At 52.5% G+C, this 13,782-nt stretch overlaps 6 protein-coding genes across 6 annotated transcripts; 3 read left to right on the top strand and 3 right to left on the bottom strand.

Moving 5' to 3' along the window:
• Positions 1-923: 923 nt before the first annotated feature.
• On the top strand, positions 924-3,416 carry BU25DRAFT_427463 (carbohydrate-binding module family 18; the record flags this gene model as incomplete). Its single annotated transcript, XM_033708446.1, has 2 exons — positions 924-1,256; positions 1,308-3,416. The coding sequence occupies 2 exons, from the start codon at positions 924-926 to the stop codon at positions 3,414-3,416; spliced, it is 2,442 nt and encodes an 813-aa protein (XP_033566777.1).
• A 72-nt stretch (positions 3,417-3,488) lies between these two features.
• On the bottom strand, positions 3,489-4,514 carry BU25DRAFT_436368 (uncharacterized protein; the record flags this gene model as incomplete). Its single annotated transcript, XM_033708943.1, has 4 exons — positions 3,489-3,820; positions 3,850-3,995; positions 4,049-4,297; positions 4,479-4,514. 4 exons carry the CDS (start codon positions 4,512-4,514, stop codon positions 3,649-3,651), a joined length of 603 nt encoding a protein of 200 aa, XP_033566776.1. The 3' UTR covers positions 3,489-3,648.
• A 182-nt stretch (positions 4,515-4,696) lies between these two features.
• Positions 4,697-7,204, bottom strand: BU25DRAFT_405912 (uncharacterized protein). Its single transcript, XM_033705157.1, has one exon. The coding sequence runs from the start codon at positions 6,722-6,724 to the stop codon at positions 4,979-4,981; it is 1,746 nt and encodes a 581-aa protein (XP_033566775.1). The 5' UTR covers positions 6,725-7,204; the 3' UTR covers positions 4,697-4,978.
• Positions 7,205-7,320: 116 nt separating this feature from the next.
• On the bottom strand, positions 7,321-9,454 carry BU25DRAFT_444664 (uncharacterized protein). Its single transcript, XM_033709400.1, has 3 exons — positions 9,418-9,454; positions 9,326-9,365; positions 7,321-9,278 (listed from the first exon to the last, which is right to left on the bottom strand). The coding sequence occupies exons 1-3, from the start codon at positions 9,428-9,430 to the stop codon at positions 7,424-7,426; spliced, it is 1,908 nt and encodes a 635-aa protein (XP_033566774.1). The 5' UTR covers positions 9,431-9,454; the 3' UTR covers positions 7,321-7,423.
• A 134-nt stretch (positions 9,455-9,588) lies between these two features.
• On the top strand, positions 9,589-10,658 carry BU25DRAFT_405910 (uncharacterized protein). The gene has a single exon (XM_033705156.1). The coding sequence runs from the start codon at positions 9,609-9,611 to the stop codon at positions 10,593-10,595; it is 987 nt and encodes a 328-aa protein (XP_033566773.1). The 5' UTR covers positions 9,589-9,608; the 3' UTR covers positions 10,596-10,658.
• A 1,595-nt stretch (positions 10,659-12,253) lies between these two features.
• On the top strand, positions 12,254-13,015 carry BU25DRAFT_417204 (uncharacterized protein; the record flags this gene model as incomplete). The annotated part of the gene is made up of 2 exons (XM_033707787.1): positions 12,254-12,828; positions 12,883-13,015. The coding sequence occupies 2 exons, from the start codon at positions 12,254-12,256 to the stop codon at positions 13,013-13,015; spliced, it is 708 nt and encodes a 235-aa protein (XP_033566772.1).
• Between the last annotated feature and the right edge of the window lie 767 nt (positions 13,016-13,782).

Below are 13,782 nucleotides of genomic sequence, written 5' to 3'. Positions count from 1 at the left end.
ATAGCCACAGCGACGCGTACCAATGGGTATTACGAAATCCAGCTCGAGCAGACGCCCATCGGCTCTCCTATTCATGCAAAACATGCCGTTTGCCAGACGCTCGTGTTCGCGACACCTTGCCAACCAATCCTAACGCCCAATAATAGATGGCAACCTTGACGATGATCACACCCTGGCAGCCCTAGCATTGGCCGTGCTTTACTGGAAATTGCCGCTGCTTCCATATTCGGCCTTATTCCGGATTCCTCATTGGACCACTCAGTGAAACGGCGTCCAGTTTTCCACTTCGGAAGCGAAGGTCAGAGACATGACCAGGAGGAGGCCTGAACGGCTCTGGAGACGCTGGATATAACTACAAGACCGCAGTCCTCCCATGTGTTTCTCCCCACCACGCTCGTTGTAGGCAGACCGTCAAGTCCCTTGCCTTCAGCACCCCGAGTACTTTCAGTAGTACTCAGACACTCGTTAACCTTTGCTGTAATCGTCACTCGCTCGCCTTGCGCACCTAATACCGAAACCTTCCTTGCATCGATCCTACGGTGCTCGTAACTATCCTTACATTTCGACTACATACGAATTGATTGATATTCGACTACGAATCTTTGATCGTCGAGTCGTCACTACCTCAGAGATCATACATCTTGGTAGGTTCTTTCCCCCACAAACAAAGGCATTATGTCGATGGCTTGGCACGTGTTTGCTGGAAACACCACCACGTGGGCGCCAAACATCATCATAGTCAACATCAAACATTACATCGAAGCCACTCAACTATGAAGACTGGGTCCAACGGCTACGACTATACTCAGCTGCAGCCCCTGTTCTTCATGAGCGGCACCTATGATCGTTTGGTCTTTTGAACGAACACTTCGATTCTTACATGAGCATTGGCTTACCTCTGGTATTATAGATCTCTATCAACAATGAGGACCTCTATTCTTGCCTTAGGCGCTTTCGCCGGGCTCGCCTCAGCCAACATCAACTTCAACTGGGTCAACCCTACCTGCGATATCAATGCCCCCAGCCGCTGCCTGACCGGACAGCACTGCGGTGACGACAACAAGTGTGTCGCCGACATCAAGAGCGACCACTCCAAGATCTCTTCTTCCCACCTTCGCGTTGTTCCGGAGAAGAGGCAGGCCAAGTACTCCCAGGATGGCCAGTGTGGCCCTGCCTACGGCAACTTGCTCTGCGACCCCAACAGCACAGTCTACAGCGGTTCTTGCTGCTCGCAGTACGGATGGTGTGGTAATACCGTAAGTGAACACTAACGCCAGATCTTTCGTTCATGACTAACGATTATATAGGAGGGTCACTGCGGAACTGGATGCTTGTCTGGCTGCGACAACACTCCTGCTACACCTGTTGCCACCAAGGCCGCAGCTGTCCCCGCTAGAGACGACGGTCGCTGCGGTAAGGACTTCGGCGATGCCACCTGCGATTCCAACGGCGCGTACGGCGGGTGTTGCAGCTCTTACGGATACTGTGGTTCGACTGACGGCCACTGCCTCGTTGCTGATGGCTGCCAGAACGGCTGCAAGGATGCCACCACCACCAAGGCCGCTGCCACCACCGCTGCTGTTTCCCGTCCTCCTTCCACCACCACCTCCGGCGAGCCCGTTCTCGGCAAGCCTACAAGCGTTGAGGTTGCTCCCACTACACCCACTGGCGTTCAGACTACCGATGGAAGCTGCGGTGCCACTTTCGGAGACACTATCTGCGGTAACTGGGCTCAGGGATCTTGCTGCTCCATGTACGGATACTGTGGTAACACCACTGCTCACTGCGGTGAAGGCTGCCAGTCTGGTCCTTGTGTCAACGCGCCTGCTGTCCCTGCCCCCAAGGCCAGCCCTGCTCCAGCTGCTGCCAAGCCTGGTACCATTCAGATCAAGGGTCGCTCTGGTGTCCCTGCCATGCACGCTGGTCTGATGCCCAACGGAAAGGTTGTCTTCCTTGACAAGGTCGAGAACTACACCGAGCTCACGCTGCCCAACGGCCAATACGCCTACTCCTCCGAGTATGACCCGAACACCCAAAAGCTCACTCCCCTGGCCTACAAAACCAACGCCTTCTGCTCTGGCGGTATCTTCCTTGCTGATGGACGCTTTGTTTCCCTCGGTGGTAACGCCCCTCTTGACTTCATTGACCCTACTGTTGGTGATGGTTTCAAGGGTATCCGTTTCCTCGAGCGTTCTGCTTCTGATGCCTCTCTTGATGGACAGGCATGGGACGAGCCCGGCACACAGCTTGACACTGCTCGTTGGTATGCTTCCGTTCAGATCATGCCTAACAACCAGATCTTCGTCGCTTCCGGCTCCCTAAACGGTCTCGACCCTACCAAGCCTGAGAACAACAACCCTACCTACGAGATCCTCAATGCCGACGGCACTCCCCAGGGCAAGTCCATCAACATGGAGATCCTCAACAAGAACCAGCCTTACTACATGTACCCCTTCCTTCACTTGATGAAGGATGGCAACCTCTTCGTCCAGGTCTCAAAGTCTGCTGAGATTTTCAACGTCGGCACCGGCAACGTCGTTCGCACTCTTCCTGACCTTCCCGGTACCTACCGCACCTACCCCAACACTGGTGGTTCCGTCATGATGCCCCTTTCCAGCGCCAATCAGTGGAACCCCGACGTTATCATCTGCGGTGGTGGCCCCTACCAGGATATCACTGCTCCCGGTGACCCATCTTGCGGTCGCATGAAGCCCCTTGACGCCAACCCCACCTGGGAGATGGATTCCATGCCTGAGGGCCGTGGTATGGTTGAGGGTACTCTTCTTGCTGATGGTACCATCGCCTGGGTCAACGGTGCTCAGGAAGGTGCCCAAGGTTTCGGTGTTGCTCAGGACCCTGCTCTCGAGGTTCTCCTTTACGACCCTACCCAGCCCAAGGGCAAGCGCTTCACCACTGGCCCTAAGTCGACCATTGCCCGTCTCTACCACAGTGTCGCCCTTCTTCTCCTCGACGGTACCCTCCTGATCTCTGGATCCAACCCTGTCGAGCAGCCCATCCTCCAGCCCACCGCTAAGGACCCCTACGTCACTGAGTTCCGCAACGAGATCTACACTCCTCCCTACCTCCAGGGCAACCCTACTCGTCCTTCCGCTGTCCAGATCTCCACCAAGGCTCTCAAGGCTGATGGTTCTACGTTCACGATCAAGTTCAACGCCCCTGCCAACTCCAAGGCTGTCAAGGTCAACCTCTACTATGGTGGTTTTGTCACCCACTCCGTCCACATGGGTCACCGCATGTTGTTCCTCGACAACACCGGCTTCAACGCCGGCGCCACCGCCCAGACCATCACCGTCACTATGCCTCCTAACAGGAACATTGCGCCTGCCGGCCCCTACGTCATCTATGTCCTTGTTGACGGCGTCCCGGCCATTGGTCAGTTCGTCAACGTTTCGTAAATGTAATGTCGAGATGATGAGTTGGATAAGGTTTTCTTTTCTTTGTGGCTAATTACACGCACACCTGGTTGGAATGGGGGATTGCTTTATACCTGAGTAGAGTGTTAGATTAGTTAATCAACACAGGCAAGTCCGTTCGTTCGGATGTTTAAACATGTTGTTCCTCTTCCACTGCAACAACTCTCTCTGTGCTTCGAAAGATGATCCACTTCACTGTTCTGTGTCTGTATCTTTACTTCCCATGCTTCTCCTTAACTTCATTCTGCCGCTTCATAAACCACCCCTTAAACGGGTCCTCCACATTTGGATCCCTCAACCTCACAATCTGATCCTCCTCCCTCGGCACCAGCAGCCCTCTCTTCACTGCCTCGCGCTCCCCAATCCTATCGCTCCACTCCTTCAACCTCGGAAGCTTATCTAAATCAATCCCCACCGTGCCCACATAAATGTACTGATATTAGCCACGCTGTACTTGCCCCTTCCCTTACCCACAAGATAGTCGCGACCCTTCAGACGCTTTTCTAGCATAGAGTAGAGCCGCTTCGTCTCGTTTTGGTAGCGGTCGATACCGTACTGGATCTTCTCCGGCGCGTAACGGAAGAAGTGTTCGCTTGCCCCTACATCGGGCCTACGCCCGCGTTTTGGAAGAACAGCCATTGCAGCATTTTGCTCTTTTCATTTGCATCTTGAAATGAGAACTTGGAGTCCTTGTCATAGTGCTCAGCGAAATACAAGACGATTGCGCCAGACTCAAAGACGGGGAAATCGTTGCGGTTGTGGTCGATTATCACGGGGATGCGCCCATTAGGATTGATTCCGAGAAATTCGGGCTTCTTCTGATCATCGGCGCCGAGGTCGATGGAGATTGTTTTGTAGGGGACCTGTAGTTCTTCGGCAAAGATGGATATTTTTGGCCGTTAGGGGTTGCGGAGATTAGGAGTTCGATGGTGGGTGCCATAATGTGTGATAGCTCTAATCGTTTTGTTTGATAAAATAATCTGAAAATATGTAAATTCGTAGGTGATATTGGCAGTATTTATACTTCTGATCTGTTCTAATTACCGTGGTGCTGCAAGTGTCTTGGTTGGTGTGGTTCATAATGACGTAGGTACCGGTAGCGGAGCGGCGTGTCGACGGAATATAATTTGCAGAAGATGACCTCAGTCCCCGTGACGTGTAATCAAGGCTATCTACGATGAAATGATAGGTCAAAACTGCTTAGAAAGATGGAACAAATTGGTTATAACACAGAGGCGAAGATGTGTGACCCTTTGATAGAGGTGCGCGTGAATCCCGTTATACGATTACAAGGTATGCTACCTAAAGAATTCATCATTCATGAACCGTTCATCAAATCATGGACGGCGAACTGATCTCCATCCTAGGAACAGCGAAGCTGCCGTGTTGGTCGCAAGTGGAATATGTAAGATTCCACCATGGTAGTCAAGCCTGCCAGTCCGTCGTCAATGCTCCTTTGCCAATCGTCGGCGCTCTTCCACGCTGGGTACCGAGGATCGTAGCTCTACTCCAAACACTCTCATCCATACCTCTTCCTTGCTCTCCTAGGAGTCGAAGAAGGCCTTGTCCTTATCCATCCACGCATCCAACAGTGGGCGGATGTCTAAACCGTGAAGTGCCCAAATATGTCTCATGTGCCACCTCTGATGATTGTACTCGGTGTGATACCGCAGACTCAGCTCCCTCCATGTCGGCTCTTGCATGCCTCCTAACCATGTGTGTAGATCTTGAGCATACTCCTCAATAAGGACACCAGTGCGGACATGGTTGCCGATGACACGCATGCGCTCGACCCTGCCAATCGCGGTTTTAAGGATCCTGACGAGCATAGGCACATCCCCGACCGGTACGTCTCTGATATCGATCGTAAGCGTCGAAAGGCTCACCTCCTTCATCAAGTCCTGGAGCTGACATCGCCAAAACAATGTTAAGGTTGAGGGGCTGGTCACAACTGGAGGTTCGAAAAGCTCCCAGATCGGGTCTGGCGCTAGCCAGCGTATGCAATGCAACAGAGAGGCCTTGCCAAAGTGAAACGTAAGATGCTGTAGGTTGGAGCGATTGACGGGCCCAAGTTGCCATAGGAATCTCGTGAAGCCTGTTATGCCGAAGTGAAAGTTCGTACTGCGGAAGATGTGGGTGGTCATATGCTCGCTGATCATCTTCGATAGTCGGAAAAGCTTCGATATTGTGATTGGCGATTCTGACGACGATGAAGCATGCATAACATGGACTGAGTGAGTAAGACTGATGACGCGCGTATAGCCAACTGCCTGGTAGAGGATTTCATCTTGAAGCTCTTGTGGCAGTCTGAGGAAAGGATGGAACAACGGGCTAATCTTGACGGTGTCCTTTGCGGAAGATAAGGGTCCAGCATGCCTCGAATGGGCTGGGCGTGAGGCCTCTTGATCAGGTTGCTCGGACCGAGTGACTTCTGCAATGCGATTAGTGTTGTTGAAGTTGAGATTGCTGAAGCTGAGATTATTGGCGGTCAGACTGGCCCATGCAGGCGGTTGGGTGTTGGTCGTCAAGACTGCCGACGCAGGTGGAGTGTTAATTGCCCAGTTGACATTATTGGCGGTCAAATTGACCCAAGCAGGTCGCTGAGCGTTAGTATTTGAGCTTGTACTTGCAGGTTGGTGGGAAGCCACTTCCTTCTCTGGTTTGGCATGATGTGCAAAGTAGTGGTTGTTAAGGTACTGGCGAGCTGGTACCCAGCTTGACCCGCTACGAATAACCAGCTGATAAGGCGCAATGGAATGGCCATTTCGAGTTGGCAACCTCGCGCGATGATTCCCCTTACAAGACACGCTTGTCGAGTTCCAGCTTGCGGTATCAGATGGTTCATCGGGATCCTTCCTTCCGCGCCCTTTCCGCTGTTGAGCACTGCCGTCATGTCGCTGCGACTGGAAGAGGCGAATGACAATATTTTTAGGCGTATCTCCAGAAGATACATCAGTTAAGAGGCAATTGACTGACTTGCCCAGTTGAACTACTTCCCGAGGAAAGGTGCCTTGCGGGTGTAGACTGATGCTACCGTGGAAGTAGGTGGACGAATCATGATTGGACGCCCAGTTTGTCAGGTGTTGGATGTAGGCCTTGCGCTGAGACGTTTTGGTCCATAGTTTGTTCGCAGGGTTGCGCGGAGTAGGGCTCGATGACGGCGCAGAGGCAGGAGTCTCTGTCTCTACCAGAATCCTCCGGATTTCGGCAGTTTCGGTAACTACTGTATCACAACGCGAAGCTTCAGCAAACGCTGCATCGTCACGCGATTGACCGTCTGTCTGAGCCATGTCGAGACACTAGAGCTCATCAATTATTGAAGTAGTGGTAGTCCACGCTTGTGTAGGAGTAACGATCTGAAAGCTGTTGACGCTGACAGCGTATGGTACCATGTAAGTAAGCACACGAGGCTGACGTGGTTGCACGGGCGTGTAGGCGAGGTTGGTTGTTAATGTTGTATGACGCTGTACCAGCACGGCGTTGCGCAACCAAGTGTGATTCTTCAGAGAGGGGCTTGCTGGCTCTCACAGAGGTTGCGCATACTGCAGCATGGATTCCGCACACGAATGACTGGCTTCGAGCAGACTGGATGTAGATATGAACGTGGGTAGGCGGATTCGTGGGTCGCTCCCAGACAGTAAGCAGTACGGGTCCGGGTCAATGATCAATGACAGTATTATGAATAAAGGAACAGAGCAGTAAGAAGTGGTGGTAAAATAAATGTCAATAGCCAGTCCTAGCCGGCGATGTACAAGAAAGCTGGGATGGTGAGAATCTGAAGTTGTCTGTGGCCGGGTGATCGATGACGCTAAAGGAAGTGACGCACCTGCTGCATTACATAGCGCTAGGCCCCTTTCGATCGACATGCAATCGCCAGTGAAGGTGTAAACATTGATTTCATATCTGCAAGTGGCTTTGTGCCGGGTATCCGTCCTAGAAACATCGTGATCCATACGCCTGAAAGAATGCTTGTATCCAGATGCCAGCATTCACGCCCTTCCCTCAAGCCAGCCTGCTGCCCTTTCTAACGTACTGTTGAAGTTCTTCAGATTCGCAAGCAGTCCACCGCCAATCGAGCCCACATCTCTGCTCACCATCTCGAGAAGCATGCTTAATGACACGTTTGGCGCTTCATTTTCTCGCCCTTCATGTTTTGCCTTCTGGCGGCCATTCTGAATGGCAGCCTCGATGTCGAACATGTTGGCGCTCAAAGTGTTTCTTGCCTCAACCTTGGCCTTCTCTGCCTCGAATTCTGCCTGAACGTTATCATGCTCAAGAGCAATCTCCTGTCGGCTATTCTGCAGAACCAGAATGTCTTTGCGCAGCTCAGCATTGTCGCGCTTGAAGACCTTCATCTTCTTCAGGTTGGTCGTTAGGACGTCGTTCGCGTCTTGCAAATCCAGCAGCTTTTCGTTCAGGCTTTCTTTGAAGGACAATGCTAGATTAACCTCGCTTCGTAGCTCCTTTCGGCGCGCTGAATCCTGTGCAGTCTGCATCTTCTCTAACATCCTGCCGAGACGGTGGTCGATCGCTTCTTCGAGTATTGTACGTGTAGTATCCGCTACTGTGATGCCTCGTACGCCGTAACCCTCCATGCGCATTACAGAAATCGCGAGCCTAGGGCCAAGGAATTTCTGTCGTTTGCGTGGTGGCTTGTCGTTGGAAGGCTTTGTACGCTGGGTGTGCTTAGGAGATGTGCGCTTTGCGATGGGTCTAGGTGTAGGCTCTCGAGCTTCCTCCTCAGGCTCCAGCTCCTCTTCGTACACATGTGACTCTTCATCAGATACATGCGCCTTCTCTTCGGTTCGTCTTGCGAGTTTTGGAGTCGCCTGTGTCATCCGTTCTGTCTCAGGTGACAATTCGTCTTGTTGCTCATCGGTCGGCTCCTCTTCAACCACATTTTTCTGGCTCCTCTTTTGTCTAGGCTTTTGGGCCGCTGGTATAAATAGAGTATTGGCCTCGTTTGTTTGGGTGGTCTTGTGTGGCCTGCCACGCGCCACACTCTTTATGGGAGTCGCTGCAGTCTCACTGTGTGCACCTTTGACGACTGCTGTTATTGTAGTCGAGGCAATTTCCTGCGTGGGCGAAAGTTCATCGATGCCCCCCTCTTCACCCTCGAGAGGTATGGCATTTGGTATCGATTCTCTCGAAACCACCCTTGGGGTAGTAGTGTTGTCGTGTGGTGGTGAGAGCTCATCCACATCCTCATCCTCGGCTTGTGAAGCGTTAGACGCAGTGTTCTCTACTGTTGTCGACAACACGAAGGAATGCCTGGAGCTACTGTGCGGTTGCATTCCTGGTGTAACTGGAACAACATCGGTGGACTTTGACCTTCGAGAGATATTTTGACGTGAGCTCGCCGATCCGCCGGTGACGTTCGAGAGCAGGCCCGTTACGTGGCCTGGCATCTTTCTGGCGGTGGTTGGTGCCTCGTCTATAATCGATAGCTCGTCTGGCGCCTCGTTTGGCTCCTCTCGTATAGGCGAGACTGTTCTGGCGAGTCTCCTGCTCTTCTCAACTGAGCGCACGTTCTCAACGCGGTCTGGGCTTAGCTCGTCCTCTTCTTCATTTTGAGCATTTGCTGCAGCTGCAGCAGTTGATTCACGCTTCCTTTTCCCCAGTTGTGGCGTGACTGCGGTATTTCTCGGCGTGGCATTACGCTGCGATTTGGCACTGCGTGGTGCTGAGAGACTGTGGTGCCGCTTCGCTGATCCGTTCACATTGCGCGGCGTGCCTTGGACTGGTGTTCGAGAGCGGCGTCTAGATCGCTGCGGTGGGAGAGAGGATTGTTTTGCGCCTAAAGCACCGAAGTTGAAGCCAAAAGATGCCTGTACAGTCGAAGCCCTGGCTTTGTCAGTATGTTGCGCCTCGGTGATATGTGGAATGTTTACCCTGCGCCACGAACGCGCTGTTGACGGTGTTCACGTCGATCTGGTATTTGTTAGCAACGAGTTCGATTCATCGATGCAACACTCTTTCTTACCAACAGGTGCCATAGCGAGAGTGGGCGTAACAATTATGCTTGAGGTTCGACCGCCGTCGCGTGTGTGAGCGGGCGTGTTGCGATGCCGCGGTCGCGCTAGCAGGGACGCACGTGCCAACCTGGTGAACTATGATCGATTCGTGCATGCACTTATAGCATTCACCCAATTCACTCTCCCCATCACACACAACATGGGCTGGCTTTGGAGTAGCAGCAATGACTCGGACAAGCTCGACCCGTCATTGCGTGAATTCTTGAAGAAGGAGGCACCCACAGGACCCAAGCCTACACTCCCTACCGCAACCAAAGAGAAGCCTGTCGAAAGCACACCTGCACCAGCGCCGCCTACGCAAGCACCTCTCGAGCCCGAGAAATCAATCGTTCCACCTCAATCACAGTTTCAAGATGGCCGCTATGCACATCTCTGGAAAAACTACACACCACAAGATGTCCTGATGGACCGAGGGAAGAACGAGCAGGACAAATTGAGGGACCTCGTCGATGCATACAACGACCGCAATGCTTCAATTGGACAGATCGCCATGGAGAACTGCGCCCTGGAATACATGGAGCAGTTTGAGTGCTTCAGGAACCCCAAGACATGGTGGTCAATGGGCACAATGTGCAATGCAGAGTCGAGGAGATTCAATCGCTGCTATGATATGCAGTCGAAGTTCTTGAAGGCATTGGGATACCTGACACTGGATGCGCGGACCCCAGAGGAGGACGAGAGGATTCAAATGCACGCCGACAAGCTGTACGAGCAGATGCTCCAGCAAGAGGCAGAGATCGAGAAGGCAAACGCTGAGGGTCGGGAACCGCCCAAGTTTCAAAGCGTGTTGTCCAAGACCAATGTCGCGCGGGCTATGGCCGGCAAGCAGGCTACCATCACACCCCTGCCTGCGCAAGGCAATGCACAGGTCGAGCCAGAAGATGATATATGGAGTCAGATCAAACCTGAAGCCCGAAAGAAGTACGAGGAGACCATTGCCAAGCTGCCGCCGAGGGACCAGGAAATTGAACGCATGGCGATACTGGGCGAACTCAAGGCACAAACAGGCATGTCCAAGCAGGTCGAGGAGACATTCGTCGAAGAGCGCATAAATCGCATGAAGAGGAAGGAAGCAGGGCAGGCAACAATAGGGGATACCATCAAGGGTTGGTGGGGTTGGGGCTGAATATGGACGCATGTACTGTACGTATTGTGTATAACTATGTAATTGCTGCGGTCCTTGTGTTGACTCAATGGCCAGCCTGTTCTACCTGGTATCATCATCACTGCACGGCACAGTCAGCACAAGAGCACTTCACATGCTCAAAGCTTTGGCCGTGCTCTGGTGCCAACTTCTACTCCCCAAAGCCAGCTCTTCCAGCTCATCTCACTCCGCGGTGCCTCGTCCACATTTATGGAGTAACGCCTATTCAAATCACAACTTTCTGGGCCCAACAGATCGTTGACCTCATCGACGCCTTATTGTTCTGACATGGAAGGCAAACCAACTGGTTTCGAACGGTATCTTATCGTGAAGACGCACCGCGGACGCACCGCGGACGCATATCAGCAGATTGGTCGCGGTCCATCGTACGACTTGCTGAAAATCCTTCGCAATCCTTAAGAGCATGTGTGCAGATGACGTTGACTTGTTGTCAACACACACACGATCTTGTCACCGCACAGACGGCTATGCGGAAGACTCTATCTGCTGTTCATCATAACGTTATTAGGTTTTCTGATCGCCTCAGGGGTTTTGCAGGTTTGCATCCTTGCAAATCTTCATGGCTTGGCGCCACACAGCCTCACGAGCACGCTCACCTGCGTTTCGGGTGCAGTACCCTCCTTACCCGTTACGTCAGATGCGAGCTTTTGAGTCTGCACAACCAACAGTTGGCCTCGAAGTATCTTTGATGATTTGAAAGAGTGGGCAATCGCCAAGGGTGCACGATAGCAGAGCGCGCAACGGAACAAGCTCGAATGAGTAGCTGTTGTTGATGCTTGTTATACCTCCACACTTTGAATTGATCGAAATCTGCGACTCCTAATCATTTTTGCTCTAATTAACGTGTTTTCGGTCAAGACTGCCGCATCGTCGATGACCACTCCCAAACCTGCACAACGACAAAACTCCGACACACTCAACTGGCTCCCCTCTCAAACGTTGAATGCTCACCGCATGCACGCAGTCTCTGCCACAAAGAGCAGGGAAGCCTGACTCGAACTAATGTGAGCGCTTCGACGAACCTACCGTCAGCACTTGGTCGATCTCATAATTCGAACAGAGCACATCACCAAGGATTGGCTCTGCCAGCCAAGGCTCACGGCATGCTTAAACGATCCTTAAACGGCGATGCATACAGCCACCTTGCGGCTGTAGTTCTCATACGACATACCGCGACCCTGAACAAGGGATTGACATATGACGTTCATTTAGCGTCGTCACGTGCAACATGAAATGCGCGGAACGGCTAAGAGGAACGTGGTGATTGGACGTGACGGCATAGCATTTCTCGATTACAGTCGAGTTTCCCGATGTTGTTGGTGTTCAGGGTGCTTTGCAGGTGACAGGCTGAAGGTCTGCTTTGACGTGGCACTGACGAGCATGGCAACCACAGCCTGTCACACACCACAATAAAACAACAAATTGGTCATCGAGCTATATAACCTCGACTCACCTGCACGTTCACTCTCGATCGCATTCCAGTATCACACACGCTTTGTTAGACAAATAAAACGTCACAACGGACCAACCCAACAATCTTCACGCCAACCCAACAATCTTCACGCCAACCCAACAATCTTCACGCCACCCCATACAACAGGTGTAGGTCACATCACACAATGGCACGGTTCCAAGAACCTCTAGATGGCCCAGCCGACGCGCACTACCAGGACGAGAAGCCCACCGGTCTACTCACACGCTTCGTTCCCGCCCGTCTTCGACACACAGCCTTCTACAGGATCCTCCTTCGCCTCACCCGCATCCTGCAATTTATCTCCTCCGTCATCTCACTCGGTCTCTTCTCCCAGCGTCTCTACAAAGTTTACCGCCTAGTGAACTCTATCAAGACCCGCCGCGGTGTCAACCACTCCTTCGGCGCCGTCGAAGGCATTCTCGCCGCCGCAGTCCTGTACACGCTCATCACCACCATCCTGTCGCTGCTCAAGAAGTCCGCCAACCCTGGACCCAAGTGGCTGCGCTGGCTGTGGGTGCTCCTCGATATCGCGTTCGTGGGTGCGTTCATCGCCGTCTCTGTCCTTACGCGACCGAACGGTGGGTCTGCGGGCCCTAGGCACTGCTACACGAACCGCAATGTCAACGACGCTGCCAACATTGCGCAGGGACAGACTACGAACACTCAGGATAGCACTTGTGATCTTCCTTGGGGCACTTTCATCTTGGCTATTGTCAGCACGTGAGTTTGCCTGTCTTGCCTACTGTTCGAAGGGATTGCTGACATTGATTCCAGTCTGCTCCATGCAATTACTGCCGCTTTCCATGAGGTTAAGGACCACCACCGCAAGAACAAGCTTGCTAAAGCCGAGGAGAAGGCTGCTCAGGAGCAGTACGCTACCGGCTCTGCCCCTGGCGTACGCGTCTAAACCGCCAGGGATCACTGTACACTGATGCACGTCAACGAAAAGGCCTGGTAGTGTGTCATGCATCGAAAGAGGATGATACTGTAATAGTAATAGTGATCTTACCATGAGATTGTGGATCTTAGCGAACGCATAATATCAAACGCCTTTGCTTCTACAGTGTCTCCGTCAAAGCGTGAGTATTGTGTGTGTCTGCAATGCGTTCTCACTTGCCTGACTCCCACTACATGCGTTCAGCCAGCTTCACACGTTGCAACTTCTTGCACAACACATCAACTCCAAATAGCTCATTGATGACATGACACCATCACACGTTCTCTCAAGGAGTGTCCTAGCCGTCCGTAGCGCACATACCAGGGGGTGTGTTTCGCCTGAATGCAATGTCAGTACGCTAGGCAAGTCACGCATGTATATTGGCAGACAATAAAACATGACAGTACAGTACTAAGACTTTAGTCTGTTCGCGTAAGGCCTGTGCGCAACGCAACAACGGAACTGCGCCAGGTAGAGAACAACTTCACCCCTACACTGCACCACACAAATGAGAGCTTTTGGAACCGAAATTTCAGCCAATCGAAGGCCTGGTGCTGAATTATCAGAGCGCGAGCGCGATTATGTGATAGCTTCAGTGGAGGCAGGTTGCAGGACCTCTGAAGTTGCAGCAACACTTGGCTGTTCACAACGCTGCATCCAGAAAACACTTGCCCGATGGAACACCCACAACAACAATGAGTCACGCCCTCGCAGTGGCAGGCCACCAGTATTGACAC

This window comes from Macroventuria anomochaeta (assembly GCF_010093625.1).
Source record: "Macroventuria anomochaeta strain CBS 525.71 unplaced genomic scaffold BU25scaffold_2, whole genome shotgun sequence".
NCBI classification, from domain to species: Eukaryota; Fungi; Ascomycota; class Dothideomycetes; order Pleosporales; family Didymellaceae; genus Macroventuria; species Macroventuria anomochaeta.
Note: the sequence above shows the minus strand (reverse complement) of the source record. Positions and strands in the feature narration are given on the sequence as shown.